At 41.2% G+C, this 19,727-nt stretch overlaps 2 protein-coding genes across 8 annotated transcripts in view; one reads left to right on the top strand and one right to left on the bottom strand.

The window, feature by feature from the left end:
• Positions 1–7,113, top strand: part of HOMEZ (homeobox and leucine zipper encoding) — a 24,617-nt gene extending 17,504 nt beyond the window's left edge. For 6 of the 7 annotated variants that reach the window (XM_005882230.2, XM_014529949.1, XM_014529950.1 and 3 more), the window contains one exon: positions 5,415–7,113. In XM_005882230.2, coding sequence (XP_005882292.1) covers positions 5,415–7,006 — 1,592 coding nt within the window. In that variant the 3' untranslated portion in view covers positions 7,007–7,113. Of the gene's footprint in view, positions 1–2,113; positions 2,133–5,414 lie in introns of those variants that run through there. The other variant, XM_014529951.1, reaches the window with a different exon arrangement.
• A 1,682-nt stretch (positions 7,114–8,795) lies between these two features.
• The window catches only part of RNF212B (ring finger protein 212B), a 28,024-nt gene continuing 17,092 nt past the window's right edge, over positions 8,796–19,727 (bottom strand). The window contains exons 5-15 of the mRNA XM_005882226.2: positions 17,945–18,060; positions 17,256–17,316; positions 16,172–16,200; positions 15,137–15,183; positions 14,864–14,906; positions 14,633–14,696; positions 13,989–14,037; positions 12,796–12,835; positions 12,260–12,360; positions 11,551–11,612; positions 8,796–9,817 (exon numbers count right to left, since the gene is read on the bottom strand). Of these exons, the coding sequence (XP_005882288.1) occupies positions 9,752–9,817; positions 11,551–11,612; positions 12,260–12,360; positions 12,796–12,835; positions 13,989–14,037; positions 14,633–14,696; positions 14,864–14,906; positions 15,137–15,183; positions 16,172–16,200; positions 17,256–17,316; positions 17,945–18,060 (678 nt within the window). The 3' untranslated portion in view covers positions 8,796–9,751. The remainder of the gene's footprint in view (positions 9,818–11,550; positions 11,613–12,259; positions 12,361–12,795; positions 12,836–13,988; positions 14,038–14,632; positions 14,697–14,863; positions 14,907–15,136; positions 15,184–16,171; positions 16,201–17,255; positions 17,317–17,944; positions 18,061–19,727) is intronic.

A 19,727-nucleotide genomic window follows, 5' to 3' on the forward strand; every position in this document is an offset into this window, starting at 1 on the left:
TGAGTGATCCCCAGCCCCCCCGGACTTCCCCTCCCGGCCCCCCGGTATGATCTCCGACCTGCGGAGCCCTATCTCCGCGCGGGGGGCAGAATTCGAGTTTCGAACTCGCCGGGTTGTCTCTCTATCTTTTGGACTTTTCGGTTCCCGGTTGGAACTGGGGGAGGGTGAGTGGGTGTGTAGGGAGGAGGCAGGCTGGATTGGGACGCCCTTGGCCACGGGAGGATAGAGACTCGCAGGCTCCCTGGGGCTCATCGTCCCAAATCCAGCAACTTTTTGTTCTCTGACCCAGTTTGGAGCCTTAACTGCCTGTGAAATGGAGGATAGGAGAAACGTTTCCTCCCCAGGCCTCCCTCCTCCCCATGACTACCTCCTGGTGACCTCAACATACATACAGATAGCTGGCCTTGCTTCTGGGAAGCATTGGCCTTTAGGAATGGACGGTTTAGGAGAAACTGCCCCTTCTGACCCCTTACCCAGCCATACTCAGAAAACTTATCAGGAAAGTGAGAACCCGAGTCCTCAGAGAGGTTCCTGGTGTTGCGTCCTAGTCCGAAACTTGTAAACTGAAAGAACACTCACGCTGAGACCTGTTTAGTGAGGTGGGCCCAGACCAGGTCTTTTATCATATGAACTTTTCACCATACATGTGAAGTCCTCTTATATGATTAGGATAGGTAAATGGCAGTAACTGGAAAAATATAAGCCAGTTAAAGTTGGGATTTTTAAAATGATGCATATATATGTAAGCATTGCCATTAAAAGTATGTTCATTTCATCCTAGCTGGTTTGGCTCAGTGGATAGAGCGTTGGCCTGGGGACTGAGGGGTCCCGGGTTCGATTCCGGTCAGGGGCACATGCCCGGGTTGTGGGCTCGGTCCCCAGTGTGGGGCATGCAGGATGCAGCCGATCACTGATTCTCTCTCATCATTAATGTTTCTCTTTTTCTCTCTCTCCCCCTTCCTCTCTGAAATCAATAAAAATATATTTAAAAAGATAAAATAATAAAAGTATATTCATTTCACCAATCTTTTGGGGGTAGCCCCCGAGTTTTCTTTGTGTAAGTCTGCTGATTGGAGTTCTCAATTGACTTTATGGAATACATACAAGCAAATCTCAAATCTGGCTGCACTCCGAGAACTTTTTTAGAAGTACTGATGCCTGGGTCCCACTCCAGACTAATTAAGTTGAAATGAGGAGGGTGCCCTGCTTTAAGTTTCCCAGGTAATTCTAGTGTGCAGTCTGATATGGGAGCCCCTGCTTCTCATCTGTGATTTTCAGGTTTGATTTCTTTAAAATATATTTTTATTGATTTCAGAGAGGAAGGGAGAGGAAGAGAGAAATAGAAACATCAGTGATGAGAGAGAATCATTGATTGGCTGTCTCTGCATGCCCCACACTGGAGATAGAGCCTGCAACCCAGGCATGTGCCCTGACCAGGAATCAAACCCTGACCTTCTAGTTCATAGTGGCTCAACCACTGAGCCACCACGGGCCAGGTTTGATTTCTTTAAAGTGGAGTGAGAATTTTAAACTTTTTGAAGCAAGCTAAATGCAGAATCCTTTTGAGATTTTTAAAAATTGTTTTAAGTCCCCTGCCCCTCCAATCTTTCAGTTGCCTTGCCTACTCCCAATTCAACAATTTTCAAAATGTATACTCTTTTGTATTGTCTTTCATAGGAACCATTTTTAATGCACTAATATTTCATTGGTTTATGTAATGTTTAATTACATTATTATATAAATATAGAAAAACAACGGCATAAGCAGGTTTGGAATCACACATAACTGGCCCAAGCATTCTGGGCAGTAAAGCAGGTGATTTTGGCACACTAGACAGTAGCCCACCAGACTCTAGTATCCAGTACGCTATGGGTATTGGTCATATAATCCAGTGGGCCAATGAAACCAGGCTCCAGGCCCCTCCCTTCCACTCTCTCCAACTAATATCACCAATACCTACTTAAATTTTCTTGAGTCTTCCATCCATTCTTTCCATTCATTCACATCAAGCTGTTTGTTCCTCTTCAAGCAGTTGTCACCATTGCCTTAATTAAGTTGGGAGAACATTAAACAGAGGTTCTAAAGCTGGACTTCTGAGCAGCCAGTGAACCCCCTGAGATTATATATAATGTGTAATTGTGAATATTTATTTGGGGGTGGAGTAGTAGTCATAACTTTCTGAGTGCCCATAACTTTTATCTGATTTGCAAAGAGTTTCAGGATCTAAAAAGTTGAGAAGCACGTAAGTTGAGTATCACTACAAGTCCTCTAAGGCCCTTAAAACTGTACCATCAAGACACATTTCAGTCGGTACTACTTCTCTGAATAAAGATTTAGGGAATTCGGCAGGATCATATCTAGTCTTTCTGACTGTCTCTTGCTTTAACCATAAGCCTAGGCTCAAGCCTAAAGTTCTGAACATCTATCTTTTTTCCCTAGGATTATGTGAATGCCTAGTCTGGTAGTTTAAAGCTGCTCATTCTTTTTTGCCATCTGTCAGGGGTATGGAAAGCCCAAAGGAAAGAAGGGCAATATCCTGACTCTATTTTTTTATTAGTGATTTTAATTCTCATGAACCACTCTCTAGTTGTAGTTTTTATTTTAAAGTCAGATTCTTCCAGGGAGATACCCAGCTAAACAGCTATGGCTTAATTTGAGCCACCATCTGTATTAGGAAGTCTTCAGTAACTTGTGTTTTGCATAATTGGAAAAGTGGACGTATACAGTACACCAAATACGGTATTTGCATTATTGCTTATTACATTGAACTATCAAGACGATGCCATGAGAATCTGAAGGATAGCAAACCACATAAATGAAATCAGAATGCTTCCTTATAGGCTTATAGCTGTGCCTGCCTTATTTCCTGTGTGGCAGTCTTCATCCTCATACTGGAAGATGCTACATTTATTCTTTATGCTACATTTTTCTCAGATCCAAAGTGTTACTGTGTCCTTAAAGAACAGGGTACAAGATTGTAAGGGTGAGGGTGAATAAAAAAAAGAAAGAAAAAAAGAACAGGACACAAATAAGGTTAAGTAGATGTCAAGTGTTGCAATCAAAGTATTCTCCAGCTTAAGTTTGGTGGTGTTCCTGTGGGTTTAGACTTGACTGTGCAAGCAATTCCTCACAGGCCACTCAACCATGTCCGAGATGAATCTGGAGGGTGAAGGTAGAGCTACCACACTGGCAATTCAGCTGGCAATCAAAAAGGATTTATATCCAAATTATGGATTCAACTCTCCGAAAGCAGTGATTTTTATACTTTTTTAAAACAGCAAAATCCTTTCTGGAGTTATAACCAACTTTCAAAATATAAGAAGTAAAAAAAAAAAAATCACATATAATTTTCCTCTTGTGCCTGTTAAAATCTGGACTCTGCAAAAACAGATTGAAAACTAATTTTAAAGAATTCAATTTTTGCCTCACTTCCCCTATTGTCTAGGAGGATCATTACCTTATATCGGAATCACCCCATGAGGCTGAAGTAATGATACAGCTATTTATTGAGCCTTTGTTTTAGGTATATAGTCAAGTGCATTTTTTCACTTAGTCTTAAACTTGTGAGTTATAAGGCTTACAGCAGTGATGGCGAACCTTTTGAGCTCGGCGTGTCAGCATTTTGAAAAACCCTAACTTAACTCTGGTGCCGTGTCACATATAGAAATTTTTTGATATTTGCAACCATAGTAAAACAAAGACTTATATTTTTGATATTTATTTTATATATTTAAATGCCATTTAACAAAGAAAAATCAACCAAAAAAATGAGTTCGCATGTCAGAGGTTCGCCATCACTGGCTTAGAGGGTTAAATTACTTGCCCAAGTACAAGCAGCACCCTAGGAAGTGGTGGAGCCTCCACTAACCTCAAATTTGCTTCACCCCAGACTTCCACCTCTAACAGCTGGTTTGGGCCCTGCCTACACATGATACCTTAGCACATAGCAGGTACTCAGTAAAAATAGATAACTTTACATATACCCAGCACTGTCTCCATTTTTTACACATGAGGAAACAGACTCATGTAAGTTCAGTAACTTTGGCCCAAGAGCATGCAGCTGGTGACAGAATTGGGGTTCAAACTGCAGACTGGCCTTATTTAAGAATCATATTTCTACCAACTGTGCCATACTGCCTCCATTTACCCTCTTAAGGTTCTCTTCACTATATATTGCCTTTAGGTTCCGCATGGAACCTAAAGTTAAGTTTTGCTTGTTAAAAGGGAATGGTGACATTAAAATGCTTCTGGATTTTTCTGTTCATCATATAAAATCCCTCATTACGCTGCTCTATTTGTAACTTTCTGGACTTGAGATTTTCTCAATTCATCTTGTAGCACTTACATAGGAATCCTGTCCCATCTTTAACATGTCTCTGAGACCCACACAGGGAGCTGAATTAAAATTCCGTCAACAGGATTATCCTGGGGAAATACATCAGCAGGTATTTCAGGAATGAAGCCTGGTCAGGGGCTATTCCTGCAATCCCCACTCAGAACCAGTGGTGCTGCTGGGTGGCTTGCAGGACCTACTTACAGTTTATGAACCTGCCCACCTGGGCCTGAGAAGAAGAGATTAAGAGCTCCAGGCCTTCCGCCCTGTGTGAAGGGGGCTGTTAAATTCTGAGGGGTTCTCTAGGCTCCCTGGAGAGAGACTGAGCAGTTGGAAGAGACAAAGGCTTGGGGGGAGGGGATAACCTTTGTTCCGAGGATGAGTTGGGGGAAGAAAACATTCCCTTCTCTCTACCCTAGTGGGGTGGGGGTGGGGTGAGCCCCATTTATCCTAGAGACCTGACCTATCTCTCATCCTACTGAGAAAAAAAATTAAAGCTATCAGGTTTTAGGGTTTAAAGGCACTATCTATTACCCCCCTCCCCAACCAACAAGGGAAAGAAAGGGGGATTGGGCAGAGGAACAATGCTGTCCTACCTTCTAGATTTTCATATAGGTTGTATTCCCAACCTATCTCCACATTCTAGAGATAATGAATTGTTAGGAGCTAATGAGTTTATAACAAGAGGAGATTACTGCTCCTCTAGTTTTTGTAGTCGAGTCTTTATATTTTGTGACTCTTGTTCCATGAATGTGGTGAAGTAAGTTTGTATTGGAAAGGTAAAGGCTATATAAGGATGTTTTCCTTGACATCTAAAGACAGATTTTCCTCTTGGTGAAAACACTCAGAGTCATGTGACTGGGTAATTATGGTTTTTTTCATACACATAATGGGAATTTTAGCCAGCTCTGACTCATAGGGTTATGAAAGTAAATGAGAAATTGTTAGAGCACTTTGAAAGCAAAACAATACAGTACACATAGAAAGTTGATTGTTTTAGAGTATAGCATTTTGTTTGGTAGAAACTGAGCAATGGGCCAAAAGAGGAACCCTAATGACTGAGCTGTTTCTCTGCTTACAGCTATCTCTGAAGGGCACAGATCAGAAAGCAGCATGCCTCCTAATAAAGAGGCCAGCAATCTTAACACCTCCCCTGCGGGGCTCATCTGCCTCCCTCCGATCTCCGAGGAGCTCCAGCTTGTGTGGACCCAAGCAGCCCAGACCAGTGAGCTGGATGGCAATGAACACCTGCTACAAACCTTCAGCTACTTTCCCTATCCCAGCCTAGCAGACATTGCCCTTCTCTGTCTACGTTATGGGCTGCAGATAGAAAAAGTCAAGACCTGGTTCATGGCCCAGCGCCTCCGCTGTGGCATCAGCTGGTCATCTGAAGAAATAGAAGAGACTCGAGCTCGAGTGGTATATCACAGGGACCAACTCCATTTCAAATCTCTCCTCTCTTTTACTCATCATGCAGGGCGGCCCCCAGAGGAGGTGCCTCCTTCTCCAATGCCACCTCCAGAACAAGTTAGTCTTGGAATAGTGCCCCTGACTCTCAGTGAGCCCGCCCAGATGAAAGGATTGAAGGTAGAGCCTGAGGATCCCTCAGAGCCAATGAGTCACCAGAAAGCAAAGGAGCCTCTGATGGCACCTGGCAGTGGGGCATTCTCCCACCAATCAGGATTTTGGCAGGATATTCAAAGCAGTGATCTCTCTAAGGAGCAGGCAGGCAGGGGTCCTGACCAATCACATGGCCTAGGTACTGCTTCCTGGAACCACTCTACGGCTGTCCACCAGCCACAAGCTCGGGATAAAGCCCCACCAATCTCATTACTTGCCAGTAGTTATAAGCAGGGGTCAGCATGTAATGTGACTCCTTCTTCCTCTACCTCTTCCTCTTTCCAGGTACTGGCTAATGGAATTACAGTCACCTCTAAACCCTCCCAGCCACTGGGCTGTCTCCCACAGCCACTGTCACCCAATGAGCAAGCTCTACCCATACATGTGGAGCCAGCCTGGCCCCAGAGGCTAAGGCCTAACTCAGTACTAGGCAGCATTGGCCCTGCAGAGTACCTTTCCCCTGATACCCAACGCCAGCGAAAGACCAAGCGCAAAACCAAAGAGCAGTTGGCTATCCTCAAATCGTTTTTTTTACAGTGTCAATGGGCACGGCGTGAGGATTACCATAAATTAGAACAGATTACTGGTTTACCTCGGTCTGAGATTATTCAGTGGTTTGGTGACACACGCTATGCCTTGAAGCATGGGCAACTAAAATGGTTTCGGGACAATGCAGTACCTGGTGCCCCTAGTTTCCAGGATCCAGCAATTCCCACACCATCGCCTTCAACCCGCTCTTTGAATGAATGGGCTGAGACACCACCTCTGCCAGTGCCCCCACCTCCACCGGATATACAGCCCTTGGAGAGGTACTGGGCAGCCCACCAACAGCTACGGGAAAGCGATGTCCCTCAACTGAGTGAGGCGTCAAGGCTTAGCATCCAACAGGTACTGGATTGGTTTGATTCTCGTTTACCTAAGCCAGCTGAGGTGGTGGTTTGTCTAGATGAAGAGGAGGAAGAGGAGGAGGAAGAACTGCCTGAAGATGATGAAGAAGAGGAGGAGGAGGAGGACGATGACAGCGATGATGATGATGTGATCATACAGGACTGAATGGGGGCTATGGGAGGGGCAGTCTTACTAAAAGACGAACCAACTTAGTAACTGTTTAAACAAAGAAACCACGTTTTAAAAATTACCTTGTGGCAAAGAACTGAAAAGCTTTGTGTTTTTTAAGTTGGGGGAAAGGTGGATATTTTGAGGGTGGACCAGGGAGGATGAGCATAAGGCACAAAGTGAGGTGGGGATTGAATGAGCAGAAATTCAGGCCTTAGCTTCAATGAAGAGTGCTAAGGATCTGGTCCTTTACCTATGGGCTGGGCCAAGGCTCTTGTTCTCATCTGCTTTTCTTTTCCCTTAGTATACCACAGGGGAGCTACGCCTTAGTCCCACGTCTATAGGAGGATTGGAAAGGCGGAGTAATGAATTTTGATTCCAGTGCATCCCTAGTTCAGGCTTAGGGAATGTCCGGTCCTGCCAAGGCATTAGGGGTGAGTTAATTAAATGTTTGACCCAAATAGCAGGCTAATTTTTAAGTTTATAATTTTGTATGGCCCAAGAATGATGCTATAAATATCCTAATGGCCCTTAGCAGAAAAAAGGTTCCCCACCCCTGGCCTAGTCCCACCATTTTTCCTGGAATATAAAGCTGCCTTGCACCTCTCCTTTTCTCTGAGCACAAGTCCACCCTTAATGCAGCTAAGAATCTCAGTATGTCCCAGTCTCACAGATATTTAAACTCTTCCTCATACCAACTCCATGTTTTACCTGCTTCATCGCTGAGTCGCAGAGGAAGCAGAATGTTTTTTCTGATACGGGGACCACTTTGCCTTGTACCTTTTTATCTCTTTCCCAAATCCCCATTCTCTTCACTATGTCTCAGGGTAAATCTTCCCCATGGAGCTTGTGAAAAAGTTTAATAACTGGGTGGAGAATAATTTAGACTGGATATTTATTGGAGGTGGGAATTAGGAGAGATGTCTTTTTTTAAAAGTAGAATTAGGTTACGGAAAGGTATAGGAGAGGGGATGGTTTCTGCTGTTCGGAGGACGGCAGGTAGGCTCCAGGTTTGGTTTTACAAGCCTGACACCCTCCTGCTTAACTTGGCAGAGGCTGATTTTTCATCTTCCTGGTGTTGGTTCAATTTTGTATCCAGAAAAGAGACTTTTCCCTCTCTTTATAGGATCTGTCTTGAGGGCAGAGGGATCATGGTCTTTAACTGAATTTATTGATGTTTAAGAATGGTTTTCATCAGCTGGGGGCCAGGTATAATGATATCAATGAGTTAACCATCTAGAAATAAGAGTGGTAGCCCCAAGCTGCTAGAATAATAAAAAGGCCAAAAATAAAATTGTTTCTCTCTCCTCCACTTTGCCACTTCTATGCTTTAGAGATTAATGTAACCAAATACATTAACATTCTGAATTAATATAAATTTTATTTATTCTTGAAGCAGCAAGATATATTGAGGTAAATTAAAAGAACAATAACTTTGCCCTGGCTGGGTAGATCATTTGGTTAGAGCGTTGTCCTGATACACCAAGGTTACGTGTTCAATCCCCCTAGTCAGGGCACATACAAGTATCAGCCAATGCATGCATAAGTGAAACAACAAATTGATGTATCTTTCTCTCCCTCAAATCAAGAAATAATATTAATAAAAAAGAACTTTGAGCCCTGACCGGTTTGGCTCAGTGGATAGAACGTTGGCCTGCGGACTGAGGGGTCCCAGGTTCGATTCCGGTCAGGGGCATGTGCCTTGGTTGTGGGCACATCCCCAGTGGGAGGTGTGCGGGAGGCAGCTGATCGATGTTTCTCTCTCATCGATGTTTCTGGCTCTCTGTCCCTCTCCCTTCCTCTCTGTTAAAAAATCAATAAAATATATTAAAAAAAAAAAAGAAGAACTTTCAAAGGCAGTAGATCAGTATTACTAGGCAGATTGTTTCCTACACCTGCTACAGCACAGGCTCTTGCTCAGAAGATGAGGTGTGTCTGGAAATGCCTTTAAAAATAAATCCAGAGTTCCAGAAAGGGTAATGGCATCTTAGTTTATCTACAAGGTCATTCCCAAGACCTATTTATTTCTGCAGATGCTTGCTATTTTACCTCACCCCCAATATTTTTGCTTAAGGCCTGCCTGCCTGTGTCCTACCCATTTAATTCTACCCCTTAGTACCCAAAGAACAATAAATAATTGATCTTAGTGGTAGTGTTCTTTGCCCATTCCACCATTCTAGAGCTTGCAATACTAATAGAATTGCAATAGCAATAAAAGGACGTCTTTATTATCTATGTACTTTAGTAAGCTGAACATCTTGTCTCCAACTATTATCAGACAGAAAGGAAAATAAACATTTAATAATAACTAGGCATAGAGGAAACAATAGGCAAACTGAAAAAAAAAAGTATAATAAATTAGGGCAGGGAACAGAATTGTTACTTGTTAACATTGGCAATGGGAGAATATATCCAAAACTAGAAAATGAAATCCAGAAGTAAAACCTAGTTAATGAGTATATTACCCCCACCCCCAAGGATGATAAGAGATGTTTTTATAACCTTTGTTTCAAGTTGTAGGAAATAAGATGTCTTGTGGGAGAAATGTAATCTTCCTGAAGCACTAGCCTTATATAATACCTAACCACTTTCTAAGGAGGTAATATAGGGTGTACATAGTAAAGATAGAAAGTACAGAATGAAACCAGCCAGGGGTACATTTCCTAAGGCCGTCATGCCTAATGGGTATTGGATGCTAGTCTGTCCTTCAGTAGCATGTATAGATCAGACCTTGAAGATGTTCTATCTGGGAATGGTCCATGCTTCTCTCCCCCTGGCTAATCCCATCTGCCTTTGTTGGTAGAGAGTCTGCAGCAGAAGAGAGAAGGCAGATACGGATGTTTATAACCAAAAGGGCAAATAAGGACCTCTCAAGCTATTTTATGAAATTCATTAGGACAGCAAACCACCACCATTGCTTTCACATAGTTTTCTCCATTGCATGATAACTTTTCCAAACAAAGATTTGAGACATCAAAGGCTTTACCGCTACTTATGAAACGGTGATATTTCAGTGTGATATTATCTGGTGGTGATAAGACTTCTATTTTAGAAGACCCGGAACATAATACCCACAGATGATTACCAGGGAGGCAGAATTATGCCTCCAGGGAGGTGGCACTTTCTTCAATAACTCTTTCTTTAAAAACTTTGTTATAGAAATTTAAAACAAAAGTATAGTAGTATAATGAACTCACATGTACCCATCACCCAATTTCAACAAACAACTCAAGGCCCATTTTTCATTTCTGCTTTCTCACTGTGCCTCTCCACTATATTATTCTAAAGCAAAAACCAGATAATCACTTAACTTTCTATCCATTAATATTTTAGTATGTATCTCCAAAATATAAATTATTTTTAATTTCATTTTATTTTGTTAATCCTCACCTGAGGATATTTTTCCATTGATTTTTAGAGAGTGGAAGGGAGAGGGGGAGAGAGAAACATCGATGTGAGAGACACATCGACTGGTTGCTTCCCAACACACCCTGATGGGCTAGGAATCGAACCTGCAACCGAGGTATGTGCCCTTGACTGGAATCGAACCCGAGACCTCAGACCAATGCTCTAGGGCAAAATTAGCTAGGGCCAGATAGACTATTTTAAAAAATATAACCACAATAGCACTATACCTACCAAAAAACCCCAAAAAACAACCTGTTAATAATTCCTTAATATCAAATGTGCAACAGGTATTCAATTTTCTTCAACTTTTTCATAAATGGTTTTTTACAGTTAGGGCCCATATCTTTGTAGATGGTTTATACATTTCAATTATTTTCTCATCTGTAGGATAATCCCTCCATTTGTGAGGATCTTAGAGCAGGATGTTATTTTCCCAGTTTTGTCTCTTAGGGTGTAGACCCTAATTTCCTGCTGATGGAAATAAAAGGAACTTTTGGAATACGAGAGCAAAATATTTATCTACCTTAGTAATTCCTTGGGGTCACCAGGAGCTTGGTACGGAGAAAGGGCTTAAATATCCTCAAGACCAACGCCATAAAAGTTAACTTAAAAGGCAAGCCTAGACTTTTCATTGAACCTAGCTCTTTAACAAACCTTGTTTCCACGCCCTTTCCCCCTCATTGCCTGGATCAGAATGATAGTCCCATAAATTTATAAAATGTTACTCGTTATCTCAGGAGAAATAAACATGGTTTTCCTAGTTCTAGCAGTACCTCTATGCAAAAGATGTATTCCATCAAGAATACTTTTTTTGGTGAAACTTGGGAATGTCAGCTGTGTCCACAAACTTAGTTACTTTGGTCAAAATCTCTCAGTTTAAAGCCTTTCACTACTATGTGACCTAATTTTTATTAAGCCTCAAACCAGGAAGCTAATCTGATAGTGGAATAGACTCTTTGAAACTTGAGACCATTATGGAAAATTGTGTACATATTGTTACCACACTTGAAACCCAGGTCATTCTCCACTGGGTACATTCTACCACCTTAACAGGAGACCAGAATGTGTCTAACGTGCAGGCCTAACTGTGTGAATTTTTCATACTCAGACAAGTTAGACTAGTCATGGCTCACCTGCAGGGCTGGTAGCTGAAAACCAGGAAGACTCTCTAGTGCGCTTCTATTCTCCCTCTGACCTGAAGGTTAGAACAGAATGGCGAAAGATAACTTCGTTGAGCAGTTCCTTGGTAGTGTTACTTGTGGATCAGGGTAGTTCTTAATCTGGGAACACTGCTCAGAAGGGAAAAGACTCTTTGCTAAGCAATTTAAAAGGTGGCTGAATCCCCACTATTTAGGGATGGTCCATTCTTTTTCTGTGAGGATGGAGTGGGGACAGAGAGGTTTGAGTTTATGAGTAGGAAGATATAGAAACAATATAAAGATTTTGGTGAGCTACGGAAGATGACAGCCCCTTATCAAGAGGACTGGTAGCAGAGGTACCTTTTTGAAAATGATGGGTATAGGATACTGACTTTATCATTCTCATTCAGAACTGAGCTCCTAGCAATGTTCAAACAGGGATCTCAAAGCGGGGAGCGGGGGAGCAGTTTAATAAATAGCAGAACTTAACAGGTGAGAGGATGCGTGCTATTTAGGCAAAATTCAAAGCCTCCCTTCAATGTGAAGGAAAATGGATAAATTAAAGAATATTAAAGCATTAAACTGGAGACAATGCTCTTTTGTGGGAAGATCCTCAACTTCTTTTTGCCTTGAAAATTTTCATTTTACTGTATATGTGCCAATGGTTGAAGCTACAATCCTTTAGGGATATTATTTAACTTACCTGAATTGTTGGGGGTGAGTACTTGTATGTGGCCTGAATCCCCACTATTCAGGGATGGTCTGAAAGAAAAAATCCCCAGTCCAGAAGAGGCAGATGAAGTTCTATGGAGGAGAAATAAAAGCATCAGCAGAGAAAAAGAAAGCTAAAGGTAAAAAGGATATGTAAAGAAAGAACCTATACATTTAGGCCAGGGACCCTACTTGCAAATGAGAATAAAATTAAGTAATTGAGCCCAGCCAGCATGGCTCAATGGTTGAGCATTGACCCATGAACCAGGAATCCCAGTTCAATTCCTGGTCAGGGTGCATGCCCGGTTACAGTCGCAGTTCAATTCCTGGTCAGGGTGCATGCCCGGTTACAGGCTCGATCTCCTGTGTGGAGTGTGTAGGAGGCAGCCAATCAGTGATTCTCTCTCATCATTGATGTTTCACTCTCTCCCTTCCTCTCTGAAATCAATAAAAATATATTTTAAATCTAAAAAAATTAAGTGTCCCAGTGAGCAGATCTCAAGTGAAGGGAAGCACAGTGTTACTCACCTGTATGATAGGCTGTGAGTGGAAGCTGGTGAAGGGGTTTCTAGAAAGCATAAAAATGAACCTGTGAGATAATCCATAGACTGGAGAAGAGATTCAGGTATACTCAGGGTCAGGGAAAAGGAACTAGGGATCAAAGATTTTCATCATATATATAAAAAACCAACTTTGGTTTTGTTGATTTTTTCTACTATTTTCTATTCCCTAGTTCATTAATTTCTGCTCTAATCTTTGGTTCTTTGAAGTGATCAACAAAACATTAACATTTAGTATTTAGCCATACAGTCCAAGAAAAAAATAAGGAAGCCTCAAATAACTAAAATCAGAAATTAAAGAGGGAATATTACTATAAAAATTACCATAAATAAATTGGCTAGCCCAGCCAGTGTTGCTCAGTTGGTTGAGCTTCAACCTAAGAACCAAGAAGTCACGATTTGATTCCTGGTCAGGGCACATGCCTGTGTTGTGGGCTCAACCCCCTGCCGATCAATGATTCTCTCATCATTGAGGTTTCTATCTCTCCCTCTTCCTTCCTCTTTCTGAAGTCAATAAAAAATATATTTAAAAAAAGTAAATTTGCTAGGACACCTACATTTTTCAAAGAGATAAGTATGGAACAATTGAGGAGAGACTTTGGTGAAATTAAAAAATGGTTATTCTAAAGAGATTTGCAAATTTCAAATCGCCTTTTTGGAAAGAAAGGGAAATCTCTGATAAGTATTCTCTAATGCCCTTGAAAATAGTAATAACAGTAATTTTAAGGGGGAAGAGAAAAGAAAAGTGGGTGGAACAAAAATATTTCTTCACAGGAAAATATTTATGTTTAATACACAGTGAAGAAGCCAGATATCCTGTAGGCTAACAAAATCGTCATCTAGTTACCCTCCTTTTAAGCCTAACTTCTACTGCCATCTTGTGGCAATTTTAAAAATCAAAGTCAATTATTTTATTCAAGTTATCCACTTGACTAGATGAGGTTTTCAATGACTTTCTATCACTCAAACCTCTTCTTTCCCCCTTATCAGTTTGAGAATAGAAATAGCATTATTTGAAAAGTAATACTATATGTGTGGATATCTGGAATCACTGGAACAAACAAAATAAAATGGCGTTATATTATACACAGAAAACCAGAAATCTGCTGGTGTATGCACAGAATATTTTGTTTTCTGACACCTTTTTTTTCTCCCCCTCACCAGTGTAAGAGTCGCTGGGAGTGCTCCTTCCCTGAACGCCTCTGGCTCCCTGATGGACAAATAATAAACATCCATTAATAAACATACCTTAATTTTCTGGCTTCCATATTCCTTGCCATTTCTCTATATCTACACATTGAAGCACATTTTGTTCTTCTGGATTGGATATCTAGTCCACACTATATTACTTCCAAAATGCAAATGACTAACTGTTAATTTAGTGCTTGAACATTTCCACTATTTCACCCCTATTTGTTCTCTGCAGCAGCTTCCAACTTCAGATCTGTGCTGCCAAAAGAAAAGTCTAGGATGTCCTCAGATAACTTATGCCAAAATCACATAAGTTTAATATTCTTGCCTTAAATCTTTGCTTTCAGTTAGCATTAGAAATCTCACACTAGCCTGGTTGGTGTGGCTCAATGATTGAGCACTGACCTATGAACAAGTCACAATTCAATTCCTGGTCAGGGCACATGCTCTGGTTGTGGCCTCAATACCCAGTATGGGGTGTGCAGGAGCAACTGATCAATGATTCTCTCTCATCATTGATGTTTCTCTCTCTCTTGCCCTCTCCTTTCCTCTCTAAAATCAATAAAAATTAAAAATAAATCTCAGTCTAGAAAGAGAAGGTAACTTTTACTTACTTGTCCCACGCTGCTACTAAAGCCAGCCACTCTATAAGGGATAGACTCCACTGAGGAGGACCGGCTGTATAAGGTGAGACAAAACAAAACAAACAAACAAACAAACCTGGCATTAAATTTTTGCAGAGACCTAAAGTCTCCTTAGTCTCTATCTCAGCCACATCTAAGTATTTCTTTCATCTTCCAACTTTTGCTAACAGTTTAATGTTGCTATGTAGGCTTCCTACTCACCTGACCACTTGACTGCTATGCTGACAACTGGGTCTTGGAGTAACTAAAAAGGAATAAAGTGCAGAATGAAAAGTTTCCATCAATAGTATGCTCTTGCCTAGCCAATCGGTTGCCAGTGGGTATCTGGTTGTATGATCTCATTTCATACATAAGGTTAAGGAAATCACATTATAGTCTCTGAGAGGAAACCATCTTCCAAATGGGAAAAAGATAATTATTCATCTCACACAGATTTTTGGGCAAAAAAAAAAAAAAAAAAAAAAAGTTCTCTACCTGACTGTGTTGGGGAAGTAATGCCCACCGGTCGAGGTGTGGTTGGCCTGCAAGGAAAAAACAGGAGGCAGCTCTAATATCTCTAAGTAGAAATTTCACATTAGAGGATAAATCAAATCATTGTTTTTAGAAGTAATAGCTTTCTCTCTGAGAATAAATTGCTTATTATCATGTATTAACAGGTATCACCCAAAATATGGAGTCCAAGTTTCCATATGAGACCCCCTTGGCTGTCCAACTCCCGAAGTTCTTCTCTTTATTGCCCACAATATGATAAGTTTTGAAGTCCTCCTTTCCTTCTTTCTTTCCTCAGTGCCTTACCACGTACTTTTAACTTTACATATATCTAACCAACTGTCCATTCATTCATATATCCACCATTCCCCCTCACTCTCTCCATCCCCTCATCCATCTATCCAATAAGCATTTATTTAGTGCTTATATGTCCTAGATACTGAGATTACAAAGATACTAGAATATGATTCCTATCTCTGAGAGGCTAAAGGTTAGTGGGGGACATAATAATAATAATAAAGCAAAGTTTAAGTGTTATAATGGGCATATCAGAAGTACAGAAATATGAAAGAATACTAGGCTAACTTCTGTGAATACAGGAGCCATGTGTTTTTTAATCCACCAATACAGGACTAACATTAAAAATATTTAACAATTACCAATTAGAATGACTGGTGATGTATACCCAGCATTTAATAAATAGTGGTCACTTAATGAATATTTATTCCATAAATGAATAATAGAACACCTACTCTAGCTAATGAAGTCTTGACAGAAGAAATGACATGGGAGTTGAATTCTGAAGGATGAGTAGGATTTCATAAGATGATGGTTAAGGGGGAACATTACTTTCAAGATTTTACTTCAGCACTTTTCAGTGAGTAACTCTTTCTTGGAGAAGTGAAAGATAAGTCCATCAACCATTTCCTTCACCTCAGAGCCCACACAAGAGTTACAACCAAGAGTCAAGGAAGAACAGACATTTTCAAAGAGGGTAGAATGGGGCCTGATAAAACTGACCTGCTTCCTTGGTACCAACTTGGCGATTCCTGTAAGTGAAAAAAAAAAAAAAATGAGAGTGAAGGAAACGGAAGCTCAAGGGTCTTAATCTGTGGATCTTACTTATTAGATACGTAAGCTGCAATGTCTGCTAGCTGTGGTTGTTAAGACTTCCAATAGGAGAAAAAATAGCAGCAGTGTTTCCTTAGGAAAATTTTAGCTTTGGGGGAATAAAATTCTAACTCCTCATAAAAAGACATTGAGAATCCTGTAGACTAATATACATGGGGAAATAGGGGAGAAAAAGAAAAATGACAGCATTACAATGTGCTATAATAGTTACAGGAGCAGGGTCAAGAGGAACATTACATACGTACAGAGTACATTCTTAGGAAGAAACAAATGTCTAGGAAATGCAGTTTGAGGCATAAGAAGGGTCCTGAGGTGTCTTGGGATTCTTGAAGAGAAATTTTAAGTTACACTAGATATCCTATATAAAACCCTAATATGCAAATCAACCAAACAGTGGAACGATCGAATGACCGGTCGCTATGATGCGCACTGACCACCAGGGGGCAGGCACTCAATTCAGGAGCTGCCCTGGTGGTCAGTGTGCTCCCACAGGGGGAGCGCAACTCAGCCAGAAGCTGGGCTCATGGCTTGGGAGTGCAGTGGTGGTGGCAGGAGCCTCTCCCGCCTCCAGGCGAGCACAGCAGCAGTGGCGGAGCCTCTCCCGCCTCCATGGCAGCGCTAAGGAACAGTCATCCGAGTGGTAAGGAATGAAGGGTCCTGGACTGCGAGAGGGTGCAGGCCCCCCCAAGTGCACGAATTTTGTGCACTGGGCCTCTAGTCTCTTTTATAAGAGAGCTTTCCAAATGGTATGTTGTAACTCACTGATGTTCAAGGATGGGCTATCAGTGTGCTAAATACTGACCCTTTCAGCCCTCCAAGGTCTTCTGTGGCCTCATGTATCTACTACAGTGTGCTTGTACACACATTGTCAGTTATATATGAAAAAGGTAGGAAACACTATTCTATTCAGTCTGCTAGATTGATGGGAAAAATAGGAGAGAAAATCATAGTAAGGAAAATCAATTTCACTCACCTTCAGGATGGCTAGAAATTTCTTTAGTTCTCCATTCTCTTTCCTTAAGACTGACAGCTCTCTAGGCAAAAGATGAAAACAATCAGCTCTAGTAGGTCAGTGGGATAATTATTTTGATTATTATCTAGTTAATGCTTATGGAGAGATGCCTGCCACCATACCCGGTATTCCTCTCAGAGATCTAGTAATTCGGGGAGGCAATGGCAGAGTTTTGATGATGAGAAGAATCAGATGGACAAAATAAACAGTCACTTAGTATGATTTCAGGGGAGTTTACATAGAATTCCATTTCCTCTCCACATAAACCGCTGGCCTGTTGATACCTGAAAATTTCCATCAAGGATTCCATCTTTTAGCTTAAGATTTCCAAAATATATCCTCCTAGAGGTAACATTTTAAATGCTGTCTCTTGTCTTTATCACTGTGAAAAAGCTATATCTGATTTCTCTGAAGAAGCAGTTTTTGATCGGGGGAGTAAGAAAGGAAAGCTATAAAGTAAGGAGGACCCCTCGAGGGAAGAAAAATGAAAATAAAATAGAGATTGAGGGGACTAAAAATTCTGTACCTGATTTGCCCAAGATAAACATAAACACATATGGAGCAATTTTCAGGCTTTTCAACCATAGGAATTAAGGGCTATAGCTTCTATGCAAGAAAGAAGCTCTCTGGTGATTTGATTTGTCACTTACTTGTTCTGGCTGGCCACTGTTTGCCGTGCCTCCTGCATGGCTGCTTCTAACTTTGTAATTCTATGCTTATAAAAGGCGATGAGGAGATCTGTTTGTTTTTTCTGGAAACTCCACACCTATGAAGGAAAACGAGATCTATGACAAATACCCCCATAACCCCTTACTTCTGGCAACAAAGGAAAATACATCAACTCATACTTTATTTTTTTAAAATATGTTTTTATTGATTTCAGAGAGGAAAGGAGAGGGAGAGATAGAAACATCAATTATGAGAGAGAATCATTGATTGGCCACTTCCTGCACTCCCCACACTGGGGATCGAGCCCACAACCTGGGCATATGGCTTGACAGGGAATTGAGCTGTGACCTAGTTCATAGGCCGATGTTCAACCACTGAGCCATGCCAGCCAGGCCTCAACTCACACTTTATTATTGATCATTTTCTTCTGAGCATCTGGCCTAGTTCATGACTCCCCAGAACTAGAGGGTTCAGCATTAGGAAAAAACACACAAAACTGTTCGTTCCCAGGACAATGGCCTCCTAACATCTTAAAAAGAATATTCTGACATAGTAGGAGGGCCCTTTAAAAATATAATCTTTCACCCTGACCGGTTTGGCTCAGTGGATAGAGCGTTGGCCTGCGGACTCAAGGGTCCCGGGTTCGATTCCAGTCAAGGGCATGTACCTTGGTTGTGGGCACATCCCCAGTAGGGGGTGTGCAGGAGGCAGCTGATCGATGTTTCTCTCTCATTGATGTTTCTAGCTCTCTATCCCTCTCCCTTCCTCTCTGAAAATATCAATAAAATATATTTTAAAAAATGTTGGAATTGGTTCTGATCTAACTTATCAGATTACTTCTACATTCCAGAGCACTAGTAACCAACTTACTTTCCCTAAGAAACTCATGCAGAGTCATATACAGGTTGCTTATGCTGCTATAGAAAAGGGCAAAGAGACACTGAAGGGGATTACTTATTCCTGAATTTTATTTCTAGGCATGGGAAAATAATTTTATCTTTTGCCACTGTTTGATAGAGTGATGTGCATATCATGGGGTTATTGAGTCAAATCAAAAGTTAATATTTAGAAAGGGTTTTTGCTTTGTCAAACTCTACTTTTGAATACACAGCAGTATTTATGTGTCATCTGCTTTCTCCCTACTCAAGACTAAACCTTTTGTCTAAGGTTTTTCCTAGATTATGGTATCTTTCTTTTTTTTAAAATCTTCACCTGAGAATATTTTTCCATTGATTTTCAGAGAGAGTGGAAGAGAGAGGGAAAGACAGAGAGAAATATCAATGTGAGAGAAACATATTGATTGGTTGCCTCCTGCATGCACCCTGACCAGGGCCCAGCCAGGAAGGAACCTGCAACCAAGGTACGTGCCCTTGACCAGAATCGAATCTGGGACCCTTCAGTCTGCATGCAGATGCTCTATCCACTGAGCCAAACTGGCTAGGGCCTTTGATCTTAGTATCTTGTCATAAACCTTTGTTCTTACCTAATTTGCAAGTTGCTTTTACCTCTTTCCTTTCTACTCAAAGCAAATGAAACTAGTTCTAGATCAGTGGTTCTAAACCTTCTGGCCCTTTAACTACAGTTCCTCATGTTGTGACCCAACCATAAAATTATTTTCGTTGCTACTTCATAACGGTAATGTTGCTACTGTTATGAATCGTAATGTAAATATCTGATATGCAGGATGGTCTTAGGCGACCCCTGTGAAAGGGTCGTTCGACCGCCAAAGGGGTCGCGACCCACAGGTTGAGAACCGCTGACCTA

Source organism: Myotis brandtii, unplaced genomic scaffold, assembly GCF_000412655.1.
Source record: "Myotis brandtii unplaced genomic scaffold, ASM41265v1 scaffold70, whole genome shotgun sequence".
NCBI classification, from domain to species: Eukaryota; Metazoa; Chordata; class Mammalia; order Chiroptera; family Vespertilionidae; genus Myotis; species Myotis brandtii.